The sequence below is a fragment of the Schistosoma haematobium genome, chromosome ZW (genome assembly GCF_000699445.3).
Source record: "Schistosoma haematobium chromosome ZW, whole genome shotgun sequence".
NCBI lineage: Eukaryota > Metazoa > Platyhelminthes > Trematoda > Strigeidida > Schistosomatidae > Schistosoma > Schistosoma haematobium.
Window position 1 is genome coordinate 57,807,547 of NC_067195.1, and position 20,330 is coordinate 57,827,876.

Consider the following 20,330-nt stretch of genomic DNA (forward strand, 5'->3'; position numbering starts at 1 on the left):
TTGGATTCTACAAGTATATATAAGTCATACATACACAGTGAAGATATAAAAAGTGTGAGAAGTTAGTTTAAGTGTGATGCAGGTTATTGTCTTAATCACAAGCTCCTAAATCCTAAGAAAAGTATTTATTTAGGAGGAAGAAAGTGAGAGAGAAAAGAAATGAACACTTAGTGAAAGGCTTTAACCATGATAATAAGAGTGTAATGAAAATCGACCTCTGAAGCAAACCACAAATTTTTTCAGTTTTTAGTGCATTCGGGTGAATACATGTAAATTTATGTAATAGAATAGAGTAAAACTTGATATTAGTATAAACATTTGTGCAATAATAATTTGGAATGATGCTATGAAGGTCACAATTAATTGCAAAGGATAATCAAACATAAGTTTCTATGTGTTATATATATATATATGGTGAAGATTGTGGTGGATCCCAGCAAAAGAGCATATTCAAGATACATCAATACGCAAGGTTATTAATAATATACCGAAAGAGTTAATGGTAAAACCCTAGGTGTCTGTCTATGAGTAAAACCAAAAGTTAACAAATTACAGTTAGAATACAAGTGGTATATTAAACAACAAGATAATAACAGTTATTATGACATGGATGTTACTTGTAAGCCTCCCTCTGAGATATCAACCAAAAATGAGTTCGCTCGATTAACGAAGATACCTTTGCACGTGGTAGCACCAACGGCGTAATAAGAAAGATTGAATCCAGTGGTATTATTTAATAACAATCCGCGCCAAAATCAAACGTAGTGTAGCAAGGCCTAAAAGGACTTTATAACACTATTATAGTCTTCAATCAAAGGCCGTGACCAATGAAGCAGAAGAACAGACGGCAGAGATAGCTTTTTATATTTTTTAACCAACGCGGTAGTATATTCGGATATAGATCCAAACAATTAAAATACTTTCTTAACAAGTGACACGGGAAAACAATAGATATTGAATAAAAATGTGGTTACATATAAAGTGTTACAAATTAGAGAAAAAAATGCAGTTTTTACTTTGTCGTTACAAAAATCACTGAATATACGTCAACATAAGATAAAATAAGTCTGAGAAGTTAACTTATCTAAGTGAAACATAAGATAATTTGTTTTTAATTATATTCTTTGGATGTTCAGGACGAAAAGAAGAGACGAAAAGGATGTCTAATGTGTTGAGAAACCAATCATGATGATAATGGCAGTATTAATTATAAATATGAACATAAGCAGACTTCATATACTAAGATGAATAGGAAGGAAACGAAATACAATAAACGAGAAAGGTTTCAAAGGTTACATTCTGCTTTTCAGTCAATTAGATGACGGATCTTGTTTATAGAAATGATATTTAAACATATTGATATTCAGTAGGTGAAACAATTCACTTTTCTGAAAGAAAACTACCAAGGAGACTTCTGAACCTGGTTATAGTTCCGCTGCAACGGGTGTTCACTGGCAGTCTGTTCCAGATGGTTGGGTGGCGAATAACGAGAACGGTTTCCTTACTGCATAGTTTGTGGTATGATATCACAGAGTACGGAGGGATGGATGCCGAAGAATATGAAATATCGTTTATAAGCCGGTAGATAGGGACCAACTTTAGTTTGATACACTTGATCCAGATAGGTTCTGACTAGAATTGTTGTTGGAATACCCAAAAACAGCTTTGGTAAACCTTCTTTGAACACCTTCACTTTCAATCAGGTCATTATGCCTGCAATTACTGTAAACTAAAATACTATATTCAAGAATGGGTAAGTTACATTTTCTGTATAATAGTAATAATAATAACCTCGACTCGACATTATAAAAGTTTATCATTGTGAATTCAATGGGCTTTCTGAGTTTGGATACTTGAGATGCAATGTGCTCGGAAAAGTTCAAATTATCGCTATATTTCAAACGTAAGTCACGAACAGTGTTGAGAAGTTTCAGTGTATGTTTGTGTTTATCCAGATTTAGGTCAAGGCAGCGGCCAATGTGAATAAATCCACTTTTTTCAACATTAAGTGGTGGATTCCATGAAACATTCCATTCCTACAACTTGCTTATTTCTTCTTGGATTATCGCTGAAATATAGTTTTAATTGGTGGGAGGAGAGGACGAATAAACCACTGTTAGGTCATCGGCAAAAAGGGAAGGCATGTTGGATTATGATCTACTATGATATTAGTACCGCTCTAATAATAGACTTAATCCCTAAATTCTAGATTTGTCATTATGTAACTGCCTGATCTATAAGATTGATGATGTCGCAGGTATTCAGTGTTTGACAACGCTTTTACCAGTAACACCTAATATATTTCGTTCCCACCCAGAGAAATCAAAAGACCGAATCGAGGAGATCGGAAGAGTATATTTGGCGATGACCAATATATCGGAATTCTCTGATCTAATCTGGCTAGCGATTGCGGTTGATGTTGAGCACAGCGTTACCACACGTGATCTGGTGCGGATGCCTGACCGAGCGCCCTCAGCTAGATGAGTCCACTAGAACATATGGTCAGCATCCTGTTACGGGAGAACTGAAGACTTTTGACGGATTAAAACCTTTTATTGTATATTAGTAATTTACTGTGTTTTTTGGATGTAATTGTTTTACTTAACTTTTGAACTTGTTTGTTTATATCATTATTTCGGACATTTTGGTTTGTCTTTGGTTTGGTATTTTGGTGCTCTCTTTGTCTTTGGTTTGGTATTTGGTAGTTTTGCTCCGGAAACCTACAAAATTGAAGGTTTGTTTTGTAATTGTTATAATTATTGTTGTTAGAACGACATTTGGTCGATTATTTGCGAATTACGAATAAATTTGGTATCTAAATTGGAAATTGGTTCTGTTGTTAATTTGGGTTTGTAATTTGCAAGTAGATCGATAGTCCGTACTTCAATAACTGGAACGAGCAAAACTTGGACGTAACAATCCAGTGTCGAAAACTTAGTGCTATTTATTTTGGGGATTTATTTACCGCTACAAGATCTTACATGGATGTCACCTTAGTATCTACACCAACTCATCGCGTTGTAAAAATCGTCAATATATGATGAACACACTTAGGCTGGAGATAGAACAATATATTCAATGTGAATAAGAGATATGTGTTAACACTCAATAATGACCGCGCCTGGAAGGCCGAGCCATGTCAACCCATGGATTTGAACTAATTCAATTCATTGAACATCTATTTTCCTGTGTCTCCTGTTCAGCTTTGAGGATTGTGTGGTTAGGGCCAAGTGCCATTACAGGCTTACGATAATGAAAGAGGGAACACACATCATTGAATAAAAGGAGAAAGAATGATGGACCAATCACACTTCCTTGCTTAACCCCACTGGTTACATTTCACAGGTTTAGAGTAGCAAGATCCAAAGCGGACGATTTGGCTACGTTCTGATAAAAAAGATTTGAGCCAAGATAAGAGGGGATTCAGTATGCCAAATGAAGAACGTTTTAAAAGAAGAATTTTGTGTGAGGCACTGTCGAAAGCCTTGCTGAAATCGATGTACAGAACTATCACTGACTGACCAGCATCTCTTCAGTCTTCAGTAATAAGGATAGTAGGTTGATGAACCTGTATTAATCCTGACGCACTGCTTTCCAGTGAAGGTCCAGCCTCTCCTTGAAAATATTCACTGATGGGGCTGATACCACTTGTTCGGGTAAGGCGTTCCAATGATTGACTACTCGATGAGAAAAACGGAACCCCACTTTAAGTTTATTAGATCTTGATTTGTGAGCCTTCTTGCTATGACCGCGGAGATTATTAGTGCTGGAGGGAGCAAAAAGTTAAGACATATTAACACCCAAATCATAATTAAAGATACGAAATGCCAGTATAAGGTCACCTCGTGTCCTACGATACGACAAGGGGAAAAGATTTAGGCGTTTTAAACGCTCATCGTAAGGGAGTCTAGAAAGACCCTTCACTAATTTCGTTCCCACACGCTGGACACGCTCAAGGTAGTTAGTATCCTTTACCAGACATGGGCTAGCTGCTTGGATACAGTACTCTAAGTGTGGTCTTACATAGGTGGGATATAAAATTCGAAACGTTTCCTCGTCAAAAGATTTGAACGCTCGGCGAAGTGACCATAACGCTCGAAAACCTTTGACAGCGGCTGCTTTGCAATGCGTAGTTGTTTTTAAATCATGACTTAATACTACTCCTAAGTCTTTATGCTCTTGAACGCATGGAAGAGGTTTACCCCCAATAGTATAACGATAACTATTACCGTGACCGATGTGCAGTAGTACACTCTTCCTAGCATTGATTTCTAAGCCCCACTCTCGAGCCCATCAAACTAAATCGTCTAAGTCAGCTTGAAGATCCAGATGATCAGCCGCACTTTTTATTGTTCTCCAGATTTTTACATCATCCGCAAACAATAATGTCGACGACCTAAGTAACAGCGATAACTCATTAACGTAGAGAAGAAAGAGCAGGGGGCCTAAGATGGTGCCTTGGGGTACACCACTTTTGACCGGCTTCCAATCGGATAGCGTTTCGTTAACCCTCACTCTCTGTCTGCGGTCACATAAGAAATTTCCTATCCACTCATGTACAGTACCTATTATTCCGAAGCTCGTGAGCTTCTGCATAAGACCTACGTGTGAAACCTTGTCAAACGCTTTGCTAAAATCTATGAATATCACATCGACAGACAGACCGTTATCTAGGGCTGCTGTCCAATCCTCTCTCGCAATAAGCAGGTTAGTCAAGCATGAACGCTTGTTACGAAATCCGTGTTGCTCAGGAGCTAACAGATTGTGTAAATCTATGTGGCTTAGCAACCTAACCCGAATTATCTTTTCGAGTAACTTAACGACTATGCTAGTTAGACTGACAGGCCGGTAGTTAGATACTATCTGTCTCTGACCGTCCTTGAATATAGGACTGACTATAGCGTCCTTCCAATCTCTAGGGAGTTGAGCGAGTGAAAGGGACATGTTGAAGAGTTTCGCGAGCGGTTTGGAAATAATGTCCGCAAGAGATGACAGCAACCGTGGATGTAACCCGTCAGGGCCCGGTGTCTTACCAGGTTTGAGGTTAGTTATCAACGGAAGGGCAGTTTCCTCAGTCACCTGTACAGATTCCATGGTTGGTATCTCGATGTCAGTGGGACAAGTATTTGTTACAATAAACGTAGAGAAGACTTCTCTAAAATAGTTTGAAAAAGTCTCAGCTTTTGCTCGATCTGATTCAGCTAGTAATTCTGAATTTTCGTCTAACAGTAACGGGTGAATACCATCACTACGTTTCGTCCGTCGTTTAACATACGAAAACAATCGTTTCGGACAAGTACGGCTGTCATATACTAACTGTCGTTCGTAAGTGATACGGGATTCGGCTATGGTTTTCTTACAGATATTGCGGAATTTCTGGTACTCACGCTTAAATGGTGCATGACCTGTCAACAAGAATAAGTCCCAGAAATGTTTCCTACGCTTTAACAGCTTCCGGGTTTCCTTATTAATCCATGGAGGGCAGTGTGATAGCTTGGGTGCTGACCATGGGATAAACGGCGACGTTACGGACTCGAATGTAGCCCTAAACTTCTTCCATTCATCTTCGATCAATCCATCCGCGTCGACCGACCAATCAGTCGAGATAGCACAGTTTCTGATAGCCGGAATATTGGCTATCCAGATATTGGGACGGGGTGGAGCAGATACGAATTGTATACCATGTGTCCTGAACTTAAAGTGGATTACAACGTGATCACTGTTAACTAGTGGGGGAAGGTGCTGAGTATCAAAAACATCCTCACAGTGGTGGGTGAGGGCGACGTCCAGCAGTGACGGATCATGATTGAAATCAATATGTGTCGGTTTTGTGATACATTGTACAAGTGCACACTGAATAACGGTAGATAAAAGGTCGCTATCGAAACCACTACCTGGAGCTGTAAGCTCTATCCAGTTGATATGCGGTGCGTTGAAGTCCCCAATGATGAGACAACATTCTGCCATACTCCAAGAACAGATGTGTCTTAGGATAAAGTCGTCAGCAAGACAAAACGGACTACGGTATATTCCCCCTATAGTCACTAACCCACTTCTAGATTTAATCTTACAACATGCAACTTCACATGTGACACTGATATGAGCCTCCGATATGGTTGATTGTATACGAAAGTGATCCCTAACGTATAATATTATACCTCCCCTTTGCGACCTGAAACTCTACCACTTCTAATACAGATATGGCCTGCAATGAACGGAGAACAGTCTATATCTACTGTGAACCAAGTTTCTGTAACAACGATTATATCGGGACATAATTCTTCCACCATCAGACTTAGCTCGGACGTTTTATTTCTAAGACTACGAGCGTTCGTGTAGCATACACTTAAGGTGTTTTGGCAATCAATCGTTCTACCCATACACGCCTCGGAAGCATTGGCTTCCAAGACCTGACTACCCGAAAACCCTTAATGGTAAGGTTATTTTCGCCATTTAACTTGCGAGTCCTCAACACCATAAGAGCATTCTTCCACTTGATTCGATCCTTAAGCGGCCAGTCTGATCGAATACGGATATTTGAGTAACGAGTTTTTGGTGCGTTTCAATAATATGTCTCTTTCTCCGAAACCCCCGAGAACCAGCTTCAGGATTCTTCTTGGTTGGGTCTCGCCTCCAACCCATTTACCAAGTCGTATTACTTTTGTAATATGTACCCCTGAAACCTCTTCAGGCAGTGCATTTCTTACCACAGACTCCACTAGCTGCAGGTCATGTGCCTGTCTTCTAGCAGAGTCGTTATCTTTCGACTCCTCTAGATTCCAAATAATTAAACTAGGAAGGGGTTTAGCTTCCTTTGAAACTGTGTTAACAGCTTTCGACCGTGACGATAGATCCTGTATATTAACTACTGGTATCTTACGATTAGCTTTTATTGTAACAGAGTCCTGTGAGTGACTCACAACAGTGTTAGACGAAGCTTTACTTTGGAGCTTTGGCGGATTGGTCTGAGAGTCCACCAAGGACTTATCAAGTAAACAGTCATTAGTTTTAGCTGTTATTCGATTTTTCTTCTCAGTCACGCCAGGATGGGTTTCACTCTTACCATCAGATTTTGGTAGTGCAGTTTGTGACTCACAATGAGAGTCCATCAGTGAGTTACTAACTACCTGTGTACTGCCTACAGATTTTTTCCTTTCGTTTTGTTTCCTACGTACCGTAGTCCATTTTTCATCCCTCAGGACATTGGGACTATTTGGAACGGTGATGGTTTTTATCCAGTTCGTCGGTTTCCACTAAAGATGCATTGTTATCAATGTCAGTAACAGGTGGTATTACTCCCTTTGTTAATGTTAAAGGAGATCTCACTTTTGCGTCGGTTAGAGTCGGTTGTTTGAGTCGTCGCGTAACAGCAGATACTACACTGACACAATCGTCACTGTCAGTGCCGGTGTTGTCAGCGCATGTGTCATCGTTTTTCTTGCAGGCCAAAGCCAATAGGCCCATAGCCTCCTTAATTAGCACCTTTTTATCCGTACAGCAGAACATACAAAGCCAATGCGAGTTAGGCTTCGAGCATCTTTTGTATTCCATCGGACTTAGGTGTGTACACATTTTGTGGTACCACTTTTTACAGTCATCACATTGCATCCCCTCCTCAACGGGGAACAAACAATTTGGTTGCCCACATTTATGAGTCTTACCAACCATTGTAATTAGATTTAAAAGGTTTAAAAACACAAAATGATCACAAAGTGAACACAGGTGTTAGTCAAGGACTTAAAAATGGTATTCGGGATAAAATTTAGCAAAAAATTTCAAACTTTAACCAAAGTACTTTTAGTTAAAGTAGACCAAGAATGCTTTTTGGTGCAATAAGTACCCAAAGCAAGTATAATCACAACAAGTAATTTTATCACGAAAGTGCAGGTGCAATGTGAAGCATGGGCGTCTAGTCATAAACCCATGTTGGGATGAGCTAATCAGGCTAGCCAAAAGTAAAGATGATAATAGCTGTATGTGGATGACTTTTCCATGGTTTTTGATAGCACAGGTGTCAAATTAATGGCATCCAAGTCGCTTGAATAATTTCTTCGTGACCATGGTGTTATGAGAGTTTTTAGATAGATCCTAGCCAGTTTACGACCATAAACCAACCAAAAGTCTGCACGTAAAATGGATAAAAACAGGTGGTACTAAATGTTAGGAAATGCTAAAACTAGCCTTGACGTTGAAAAGTGTTAAGAAACGAACAGCAGGCTGATGCAAAACCACAGCCAACTATTAACTTAGGTAAAACTCAAAGAAAAAAGTAATCTACCAGACATGAATCTCAAGAAATATTCTTTGGATCGAAAATGATACTGTTGTTGAGTAAGAACACAGCAAAAGATAGAGATGCAAATCACTTTCAGTTCGTGAAGCTTTCGTTTAACATCACTAGAATTTATGCATTTCTTCACGAATGTCGAATAAACTACCGTTTTTCTCCTAGATGACTTCATGTTCTTTCCAAACTTAAAGCGCACAAGGTCGTGTGAAGGAGAGCGCGATCCAGTTTGGAGGCCAATCACTTTTATTCCTTGTATCTCAGTCTTCCGGATCGTGTCAAACTTTCTTCCAGGATTTTGGCCAATTTCTCTGTCTGCTAGGATATGAGTTCACAGAAAGGTAACACTCAGCGCACACGACCTCAGAAATATAAGAATACTAAGGCTTTTAAAAACAACTTGCATGATACGTCTAAAGAAGTCAAACGTCTCAACAATCTAACGTTCGACTTTTTGTGTCCTAGATGTACAGGTGTTGTGCAATGGAGAGTCAAATACAAAAAGTATCATCAATTAGCAAACCCTAGAGTTTGGTAAGTTGGCTAACATTTTTATATATAAACGGTATATCGTTGCCTGATAACGCTGTTTATCAGAAGAAAAACTTCCAAAAAACCATCCTTTATATCATGTCTCAAATAACTCGTTAAGTTACCCTGTTCATTATTGGGTATCAGGAAATGTTTCGTAATTCGTATTTGTAAATATGCTTACATGCAAACCGATTTTTGAAATTGTAACTTCAAAAACCGTTTCCCTTATGATAAAAACACTAGTATTATTTATCATTTGCCTCAGTTATTTATTCTCACTCATATCCTCGTTCACCGTCAAGGTTCATTTATTACGTACAATTACTTCTTTTGAGTCTGAATACTTACTCTGCAGGTAATGATTTGCTTTTCGTATTTTTATCTTAAATCTGAGAAGAGTATTTTTCACTTTGTTGCAAATGCTTTTCTACAGAACTTTATTCAGCCAACTGTTAAAAACGTTCATCAGATAGGATGTATCTGATAAAATTAGAACAGCTCAAAGCTTAGAAAGCTCATGACTCATTCAGATAGAATATCACTAATCAAAGTACGATGAAGTTTACATCTTACATACTGTCTTGTTTAAATGGTTCTCCAAATTCATCAAATGGAAAGATTAAGCAGGTACAGTTTAATTATAAATAATCGGTTGCTTCGGTTTTTTAGTGGATTGATATCTAGTTCTAGTGCGAAAGTTTTGTTTATAGTAGTAAGGTCAGTTATTTTCCCTAACTAGTTTTATTTCCAGTTTTGATGTACTCTATGCAGTTAGATTCTCTCATATAAAATGGGATCTCTTAAGGCGTTATTTGGAATAGTTGGTGGTTCTTCAGATGAAAAATGCAGTTTTAAGTTACTTTCTGGTAAATTTGATTACTTTCATAGTAGCAACTTATTAAGTGCGTCTCTCAAAACACAGCATTCTTTTAGGTCATTGACCTGATAAGACTCGTCAGGATATTTGAGGCACTGCCAATGAACCTATGAGTCAGGAGTTTCCGAAAAATCATGCTGTCTTGAGAAGTGTATAGTGATGGTTTATGAAGAGGAATTTGAGAATTTATGAGGAAAGCCATTCAGAAAATTTACTGTGATTAATAGTGTGAAATTTGGTTTGACAATAAATTGTTTTGCACTGCTATAAGGCTTCATGAACAATAAAAGCAGATGGTGCCCTCAGATAAAAAATATGGATATAGGTAAGTGCCTGTAACTACGCTTATTTCTTAGCAGGGGATTTATTAATACACCGATAACCCACATACGAAACCTGTCAACATTTCTAGTGTTCCGTGCCTGTTGACCTCAGGTATACCAATAGTAGAAGACTAAGCGCATATGTATCGTATGTTTTGCATTTCGTATCAGTACAACTAAAGGGAATACGTGGATCCAAAGATAATGTTATCTATAATTGTGAAGAACCAAAGGAAAATACCCTAAAACTACCCCTGTTTGTGGGTATCGACAACAATATCAGCTACCTCATTTGATGAAAACTCATAATTTCTTGAACCAATTTACCCATTTATTGGATGTTCTACCTGACTCGGTGAATTATCAATAAACTAGCATTTTTTCTAGAGCATGTGCAAAACATTTCTGAATGCATTCGAGTACTTTGCCGCAGTTGTTTCACACCAGTTAGGTGATATGTAGGGGGCTGTTTTACTATTTGATACAATGACAGAAATCTTATCTACTTTGCAAATAAACTAAGTAATCGTGCCAAGATTTTGTCAGCAGGCGAATCACCGAAATTTATGTGATTGAAATATGAATGGACTGTTATTTCCGCTTCGCTACTGTTTTTGAATTGGACACTGACGACTGCCGAGAAATGCATACCAGTCATTTTTTGAGCTGTTACACAAGATGGGTGGCTCATTGATTACAACTTGGCTTTCGACTTTCAGGCTGCAAAGAAAATTCTAACCCTCTTATTTCGGTTCAGATAGTCGAATAGAATCACTGGCCCCTAAGCAAAGGATACAACTTGAAGTAAAGACCATAAAACTACATACTTAGTTACGCAACTACTTGCTGTATTTACCGTCTTCCTCAGTCTAAACCACCTTGTACATTCTAGGTTGGTAAAATAATATTTTGGCAATCGGTCAATTCATGATGATTGTGTTACTTTTGGGAGCGTTTCCACAAAACAACTGAATAGAAATAAGAGAACGAATTAGTTCTAACGAGGGTTAACCAATGTTACTTTATGTGATGGTATAGATTTTTGATGTGGATGATTGTCGTATTTTATAAAATTAAATTTTAACTACACCGAAACTAACTTCGCCAAACTTCTCTGTTTGAAACCTATTGTTTGGATTGTTAATAGTCTTATTGTTGTTTTCAATAATGTAATTGCTTGATTAAATAACTGAAGAAAGCCGTCTTTATTCACCAAAAATTGGGAATTAGTTTCACTGTATCGTTATTTCTTTTCTATCCTGATAGTGTGAAGTGTAACGGTAAGACTGTAAAGCAAGCCTACCATACAATCTGTACAGATTGTTCAAGTGCTTTGAAAATCTGCTCTAAGTGTGGAAAATCGGATGGATCGATTACCTTCGGGTAAGTAGTTCCCTTAATTAAGCATAGTATTTATGATCACTGGTGGTTGAAAGTGATATGAATGTCCTCTGTAAGGAACAGTTCACCAAAATAATACTCTTATTACGGTTAACAAGTCCTCCTTACAGCGCTAAGCATAAGGTATCAAAAAAAGTGGTAAAAATTAGAAATAACACTGACTGCTGAACACGCTCAGCATCTTTAAAGTATTCATTTACCATGATCATTTGCATGGGCCCTAATGTACTTGTATCTTGTTTTAAAAGACATGCAAAGAAAAAGTTTTTGACTATACTGAATAACTTATAATTGATACAAAAATGATAGGTAAATTCCAATTGTCTGCATACAACCATATTCGTTTTAGTTCGAAGGCTCAAAAATAACCTCAATAGCACCATCCAAGGTCACTAGTGACACAGCAGTTGCTTTTAAAATTCCGAGAAAGTACAGGAAAAGATTGCAGAAGTACACAAGTGATTTATAGGAATTGATAAATCTCGAAATTTAGTACTCACCAATGCCTCTTGACAAAATAAATTAAGTAGGGAGTTTTTCTTAATGTCAGCAAAGTATAAGAAGACTAGGAGAAATAATAAATAAAGCTAACAATAGTAAATGTAAGTCTTTATAAAAGAGCCGTCTGGCTCTAGGACCTCTATCTCTTTTGTATCCAGGTCTCGAACATAACATTTTGACAGTTAAGGGGGTCGACAGTCAGAATATTAAGAAGAAGCTATTGTTTCATGTATGCTGGAAACGTATTAATTTCAAAGCAATCATAACAGGAAGAACTTTGTACATACAATAAAATCATACACGCATTTTACATGTGCTTTTAGTGAGAGGTGGCAAGTCATGTTATGCAGAACGTTTTAACCGTTACTGATAATAATTTGATAATTTCATATTGTTTTGCTTGTTCAGTGTGCGGACTTGAATCGATGTGTCTGGTTGTACGTTGCTTATGATGGACTGGCTTACAGAACTTGATGTTTCATCGCAGCAAGCTTGTTTGACAAGGTCTTAGAACAGGAGAAGTGTAGTCTAGAAAAGTGCATCGAACACACCTTCAAAACTAAGCAATAAATTGTTATGTAAGACAGATTCAGCGTTATAACTATTTTTCGCACGTTGTTTTAGTTACTGTTGATATTAGTGTAAATTCGATGTTTGTGTCAGGAGACAATGTCTTCGATGTCGGCAATACTTTAGTTATTTCGTATATGTGGCATAACATTCCTTAAGAGAGATTTATTAAAAATTAATGAGCTGTTAGTATAACCAATCAGCAAGGAACGTCAATTACAATACGGCATAATCTGCAATAGGTAACTTATCCCTTTCCCTTTTTTAGTGCTACAGAAAATCAAGAAGATATTAACCAACAATTTATTGATGCTTTGAAAAATGTTCGTGAGAGAGAACGCCGTAAGTTATTTTTTAGATGTACCAGGACGTTCTTATTTGGGCGTTGGGTTTTATATGTGCTGCTCGTTACTAAATTCTTGCGAAAACGGTAATCGTAACAAAGCTTCCCAGTTAGTTCGTAAAAATGGGAAAACTGGAGCTAAAAAAATACCTATCACTATCGTATTACATTCCAGTCACCTTTTTAGTTTCCTACAACCTGCTTTTGGACCATGTGTTTTGTTTATAATAAAGTACAAGTAACAGATATTTATTCTCTAGAACCGGAAAAAGTGATTCCGGTGATTTTTGCGAACGATATACAATATCTTTACACTATATTCTCAAGAGTATCTAAACACGTGAATAGTCACTAGAACCATTTCCAAACAGCCTGAACGGAACATCGAAATAGGCTCCCAACTCTTATTGAAATCCGAAAAGCTATAGCTAGTCTGAGACAAGAAAGAGCAGCTGATCCAGATGAATTATCTCCAGAAGTCTTTAGGCATGGTGGTACAGTTTAAGCGATTAGGTTGACTAGTATTTCAGTTAAAATCTGGGAACTGGACGTAATCCCATCCAACTAGTTGCAATCACTGATCGTCCTAATGTATAAAAAAGGATCAAAATCATCTTGTGATAACCATAGAGGGATTAGCTTGACTAATATGGCATCTAAAATACTGGCCTCAATAATTATCGGACGTTTAACAAAGACTCATGAACTGTAAATACGCGAAAACCAGGTTGGCTTCAGACCTGGTAGTGGCTGCATCGACTACATATTCACTATTCGTCCGACAGTGATGGTTTTTCTTGACTTAAAAGCAGCGTTTGACTCTGTTGGCTGGAAGATTCTATGGCAGTCTGTCATTGGAAGACATACCTCAGAAGTAAATAAACCTCGTGAAGGCCCTTTACTCGAACACTACCAGTCGAGTCAGTGCTTATGGCGAAGTGTGTCATCTAATTTCGCAACCTCCAGCGGTATCTGGCAAGGCTTCTATTATTTCCATTTTCGGTCACTTTCATCATAGACCTACTGCTGGAAATAACGTTGTCGTCGACTGAATTTTCGGGAATTGATCTCCTACCAGAAGGTCCACTTATTGACTTAGGATACGCAGATGACGTAGTCCTGTTTGGTGAATACGCTGATAAAATGCAGAACCTTTTGATAGCATTGGGAAACAATGTCAGGGTGTTTAGGGTGCGTTTCTCCTCTTCTAAATGCAAATTCTTGCTTCAGGACTGGCCTGTGTCAACACCTGAACTAAGGATAGGGAGTGAAGTAGTCGAATGCGTCGACAACTTCACTTATCTTGGAAGTTTGATCAACCCTAATGGGTTGGTGTCTGACGAAGTTTCTATACGGACTCGAAAAAATCGTTTGGCTTTTGCCAACTTACGTCACCTATGGCGAAGGCGAGATATCCGTCTATCAATTAAGAGACGAGTATACTACGCAGCAGTCTGTTCTGTTTTACTTAGCAGCTGCGAAACAATGTCACTAAGGGTAAAGGATACTCGTAAGTTACTAGTAGTTCATTACATGTCTTGGAAATATTGCTTGCATCTGCTGGGATTACCAGGTAAGTAATGGTCAGGTTAGACTCAGGGTATTAGGGAATGATGGTAAGTCAGTTAGTTAGGTTGTAAATCATCATCGACTGAGATGATTGGGCCACGTGTTACGTATGCCTGAACACTGATTACCACGACGCGTGTTGGAGGTGGTAGGAAGGAAGTTAGGAGCGGCCAAACCAGATTTTATTTATTTTTTTATTTGAACACATATATATTGGCACAGGAGTGCGCTAAATATATATGCGCCACACAAAACAATGAGAATTTAAGAAGAAAAAGAAAAAAAGTGGGGAACGTACAAAAAAAAACAATAACGAAGAGATTGGTGTAAGGTAGTGTAATAATAATAGTAATAGTAGGGGAACAGAAGGGTACAATCAGAAGAAATCTTTCAGTTAAGGAAGATACAACCACGTTTTATGGAGAAAGTAAAAGAAGGTTACAGCATGATCGCCACTGGCTTCTATTCTGAGCCATATCTGATAACGTCTCTAGCCACTGTGTTGTACCATCTCTCGGACCCCAACCAGGGAGTCGTGAAGGACCGACAGAAGCCAGTCCTTTGCAACTTTCTTTCATACCACGACACCATGTCATGCACTGACCACCTCTCCGCTTCTTCCAACCAGTCCCAGAGTCGGCAAATAATGCACGACGTGGAATTCTCTGGGACGACATTCGGAGAACATGTCCAAGCCACCGAAGTCAGTGTTTCGAGATGGTGACATCGATTGCATTATCATCTCTGTGCCCGAACACACGATGCCGAACCTCTGCATTACTAACATGGTGTTGCCACTGGATGTCAGCAATCCTTCGGAGACAGCGATGATCGAACACAGAGAGTCGTCTAACGTCCTCAACTCGGAGAGACCAGGTTTCACAAGCATAGAGCAAAACTGCTCTCACCGACGCGTTGTAGATCCGACCTTTTACAGCCAGACTAACATCACGAAGGCGCCAAAGATGGCCCAGATTGGCATAAGCCGCTCTGGCTTTCACTATACGTGCATTGATCTCATCACTCACACCCCCACCAGCACTTATGCAGCTACCCAGATACACGAACTTCTCGACTACTATCTGCTCACCATCCAGGGTGAGCACAGGATTGGAATCCTGCCAGTCTTGTAGAAGTACTTTGCACTTCGAAGGTGCAAAGCACATACCATACCTACGGACACTGATTGCCAACTGATTAAGTGCGGATTGCATGCCTTGGGCATTATCGCAGTGACACAATACCATCCGCATACTCAAGGTCGAGAAGTCTTTCTCCAGGCAATAGATCCACACCACCATTACTTACATCCGTCAGAGCTGTTTTCAGAATGTCATCGATGGCAAAGTTGAAGAGGAATGGTGAGATTGGGCAACCCTGTCTAACCCCACTGCTCGAATGGAACAATGGAGAGGTGGTTGTATGCCCTCACTCTGCCTGAGGTGTTTGTATATAGGGCCTTTAGGATGTTAATAAACTTCTCAGGCACACCCTTCTTCAATAGACAATCCCAGAGAACAGTCCTGTCCAAAGAATCGAAAGCAGCCCTGATGTCAAGAAACATTACGATTGTTGGCCTTTGAAAAGTATGGCGGTGTTCTAACATTTGGCGGAGGGTGAACATATGATCAATACATCCTCGACCAGAACGAAACCCAGCCTGCTTCTCGCGAGTCAATCTTTCTCGGGTTTTGAACAACCTACGAAGTATGACGGAAGCCAATAGCTTGGACGCAATCGGAAGTAGACTTATCCCCCAATAGTTGTTACAGGAACGACGTGAACCCTTTCTAAAGATAGGGACAACTATCGACTCATTCCATGACGTTGGTACACTCTCTAACTCCCACACCTTTGTAAACAACGTCGTCAATTCCTTAGTCAGAAAGTCACCACCATCTTTAAAAAGAACCGGAGGTAAGTCATCTGGGCCGGGTGATTTGTAGTGCTTCAAGAGTTGGAGTTCCTTGCGAACTTCCGCCTCATTTGGTGGGTCAGTCGTCACCGGCCATGGAGTGCAGGACAGTCTGACCGATGTTGCCGGAGCAACAGGCCAGTTGAACTGCCCTTCAAAAAATTCTGCCCATCGTCCAAGACGTCGATGGATGTTAGTGATTGGCATCCCATCATCCTCGCAGATTGTTTCGCTCACACCAGACTTCTTGCTGCCAGTGGCTCGGATGAGTTGGAAGAGCTTACGGTAATTACCAGATGCAGCTGCTGCTTCCAGCTCATTAGCACGCTTCGACCACCAGGCTTCTCGGTCCTTACGCAAGCTTTGCCCAATTTTACTACGTAACAACCTTCGTTTGTGGTCAAACTCACGGTTACCCGGAGTAGACCGACGGGCTTCAATGAGTTGTAAGGAACCTGAAGAAACCCAGTGCTTATAAGCGGGACGTTTCGCGAACCCACAACTGACTGTACCCGCCATTTTCATGGCGTCATGCAATTGCAACCAATGCTCATCTATACTTTTCGGTGGAGTGGTAGCTAGCCTAGAAACTAGCTCGTTTCGATACTTACTAGCAACAGAAGTTGCAGCCAGTTTGCTAACATCAATCCGTTGGTGGCGGTCACTTCGTTGTCCACTGAAAAGTAAGGTAAGATTGGCGCAGACCAAGGCATGGTCAGAGTCCAGATAGGTACTCTAAAAGGAGCGGCAGTCTTGTACACAACCACGCCAGCGGTAGCTGATCACGATGTGACCAATCTGAGTCCAGGCTTGAGATGCAGAGGGAGGACGCCAGGTGGCACATCGGCGATGACTGTGCCGAAAGTTAGTGCTAGCCAGAAACAGGTTGTAGTCTGTGCACAGTTGCAGTAGACGGTCCCCGTTATCTGTCCTGCGACTAACAAGTCCCCATCGGCCACCTAAACGACTCTCTTCTGTGCCTAGACGTCCGACCTGAGCATTCAAGTCTCCGGCTAGTACTACAATATCTATCGAACGCACTTTCTGGAGAAGAACAGATAACTGGTGGTAAAACTCATCCTTGATTGCATCCGGGCTGCAATCTGTCGGGGCATAGGCGGAGATGACGAAAAGACATCGTTTCTCACGCCGATTTCTTCTCACTTTGATGGAACTCTCTAATCTAACAGCACATAACCGACTGTTAATGGGGATCCAATCGATTAGTGCTGCCTCAGCTCTAGCGCTTAGTGCGACACCAACGCCAGCAAGACCAGACGAAGATGCCACAGGGTCCCCGGATAAGCGCACGTAAAACAAGCTTTCTGAAGCGACAGATGGAGATCGAATTTGTAGTACTTCGCCAGAGTCTTGAATACGGGTCTCGGATAGACAACAAACATCAATATTAAGACTTTCCAAAGACATAGCCAGCCCTATCTGTTGTCCGACCTGCATGAATGTGCGAACGTTGAAGGCAGCCAGTTTGAATGGTGCACGTGGTTTCAGAAAAACTGCTTCAGTACTCATATTCAGTGGTAACATACAATTTTCAATCGGACAGTGACTCGAGAACGTTTAGATACAGTCGAATTTCCACCATAGACGAGCTGCTGTATAAGTCGAAAAAAAAGTATAGACAGAGTAGGAGTAAAAGAGGGTGAATAATGACGTAGCAAATAATAATAATAATGATAATAATAATAATAGCAATAATAATAATTGAATCATTTGAATGTTCGTCGAAGCAAGAGAATTAGTTTCCATGATCATAGACAGTTCAGTTCATTAGTTGCGTGTGGGCTACGATACTGACCGGGTGCCCAGACCGAAGCAGGTGGTTATCTTAGGGGGCCACTCCCCGAGCCTTTGACCTGAAGGTCTAACCCACAAGGCAGTGGAGCATCGTAAGGAGGTGCAGTCCCATGGTAGCCGCTGACCAACGATTGGTTCATACGCCATTTGTTCCCGCAGGATACTGGTGTCCATGTGCACCATAGATTTGGAATCCGGTTAAGGCGCCGGACATTCGCTTTTCGTCCTCTCATTTTCGTAAACAACACCCCCGTCACGAGAAGGCAGTGAGTAGGACTTCCCTGGCAGAGGCTGTATACGCGCGGCCGTGTGAGAGTATTTTGAGAGGGAGGACGAACCCACCCCGCTCTCGGCCATACCAGGGCATTTGGGGGCCAAACCAGAACGTGATATCAGTCCATAAAGTCACTAACTTCTGGTCTGAGCCATGTTGTTAGATGCAGAGTACTTGGTTTGGGTCCATGCGATTATCGTAATCAGTGGTTGGAGACTGGGTGATATAGCTCAGAATGGATCACTATGGCGCAAGTGTATACACTCTTCGTTTTCCCTTAAAACGTGAGATTAATGAGGTATGGGAACTTGGACCGATGCATATACGTGCGTCGTCCTACGCTGTAGATGACTGACTGACACTAGCAAATACATCTGCAACCATGTGGAAATCCCCGGATTAAAACTTCATCATGGAGCTGACGATAATTACTGGGTTTTGTGACTGACGTCATTTGTTACCTGCAACATAGTGGGTTTTTTAAGTAATCGAGGTAACATAAATTATTATACATTTCATTATGTGCAGATTATAACAACAATTATTGCAGTCTATATTTTCTATCTCTAGTATTTTAATTTGCCTGAAGATATTTTAGAAGCTCATCCAACCAATAAATCAGATCCACCACTTTAAAAATTTTAGGACAAATAATCCTACTTTTGGATAGGTGTGTCCCTCCCAACGAAATATGTCACAGATTTAATCTAATGACTGTTGAAATGCTTATCCGTCTGACGATTGTTCTTTACTAGTTACAGTATTTTCAACAGAATTAGGAGTAATTTATATTTTTGAAACATGTGAACTTTCTCTAGGTGCTCTTCTCCGTTTGACGCAGTCCAATAAAAAACCAATTGAGTCAGGTAATATTAACGCTGACGAAGAATTTCATCTAAACAGTCTGAATAAGTTAATTGTGAAGGAACTATCGGATATCAAATTTGATGAGGACAAATATGAATCAGATGATTATAAATACAGTTAGCGGGATTGCATTAAAATATACTTGTAAATTTCATAAAGCAGATTATTTCCAAACCATCTTTCTTTTTTTGAATGGTATTATAAGAAAACTGAGGTACTATACACATAGCTCACTTTATGTAACCAACAGATTTTATAAGTCTGTTATAAAATTGAAAACATTCGACTCAACAGTTTGGTGCCATCGTAGAAGGGTCTACCTAATGCGTGAAATACCTGAAGGCTATAAGTTGCGTTTAAAATATATCGTGCCTCTAGTTATAAATAATTGTCACTTGGCATTAGAACTGCCTTTTACTTGGCGCAGTAAACTGAGTATATGGACTAAGGAATACCCACCAAAAATCTATGGAAATTACGAATGCATTATACAAAAACATTTTTGACGTCACACTTTTCTTCCATAGCACCAAGCTGCGTGGTCAGCACAAGTGTAGACATGGTCTTTTCGGGATCAATAGCATCCACTCAGTTGAAAGTCAGTGCCCACAGTTATAACACTTCCAACATTTTATCCATTAGCTCGATTCTTGAGATCCAAACCTGTTTGCATTCTCCCTTAATAGTATTGACTTGTCATAGGAAAGATATTCATTCTCCAAGCTGTAGTTCTGTTGTGCAGTTTTCATTATTTCTGGACAATGTCAAAACAAGCTTTATGAGAAGTGACTTATTACAATCTTTTCACGAGGGGACTAACGGCTCGTGCCGTTGACATACTTGACAGCACAGTCTGCATTTTCCAGATGGTCCTTCCCTATGGTTTGATTATTGATTGTATAGCTCTTCATAATTTAATTGGTTTGGATTGGGTCTGTGTTAGGGTATTTACTGATTTCTAGAAATCTTCCGACTCCGAAAATAAAGAGCATTAGAAGGCATCACCACGTACCGCCAGTCTTTTCCACCATCTCAAGAGTTTAACTAGTCAACA

The 20,330-nt window shown here is 39.8% G+C and overlaps 1 protein-coding gene across 2 annotated transcripts; it reads left to right on the top strand.

Annotated features, from left to right (window-relative positions):
• Window positions 1-8,471: 8,471 nt before the first annotated feature.
• MS3_00003984 (uncharacterized protein) lies at window positions 8,472-19,452 on the top strand. 2 transcript variants are annotated; one of them, XM_051211862.1, is made up of 8 exons: window positions 8,472-8,821; window positions 9,255-9,448; window positions 9,491-9,533; window positions 9,573-9,687; window positions 9,725-10,023; window positions 11,288-11,404; window positions 12,762-12,835; window positions 19,228-19,452. In XM_051211862.1, the coding sequence occupies exons 5-8, from the start codon at window positions 9,992-9,994 to the stop codon at window positions 19,395-19,397; spliced, it is 393 nt and encodes a 130-aa protein (XP_051071972.1). In that variant the 5' UTR covers window positions 8,472-8,821; window positions 9,255-9,448; window positions 9,491-9,533; window positions 9,573-9,687; window positions 9,725-9,991; the 3' UTR covers window positions 19,398-19,452. The 2 variants fall into 2 exon arrangements, with proteins under 2 accessions (XP_051071972.1, XP_051071973.1); XM_051211861.1 differs by lacking the exons at window positions 9,255-9,448; window positions 9,491-9,533; window positions 9,573-9,687; window positions 9,725-10,023 and having other exon boundaries at window positions 8,486-8,821.
• Window positions 19,453-20,330: the final 878 nt, after the last annotated feature.

Excerpts from the sequence above, each read along its gene's own strand:
- MS3_00003984 (XM_051211861.1), top strand. The coding sequence starts at position 8,613 with ATGAGTTCACAGAAAGGTAACACTCAGCGCACACGACCTCAGAAATAT. Across the intron at positions 11,405-12,761 it reads GATGGATCGATTACCTTCGG|TGCTACAGAAAATCAAGAAG; the intron begins GTAAGTAGTTCC and ends TCCCTTTTTTAG. Across the intron at positions 12,836-19,227 it reads TGTTCGTGAGAGAGAACGCC|GTGCTCTTCTCCGTTTGACG; the intron begins GTAAGTTATTTT and ends AACTTTCTCTAG.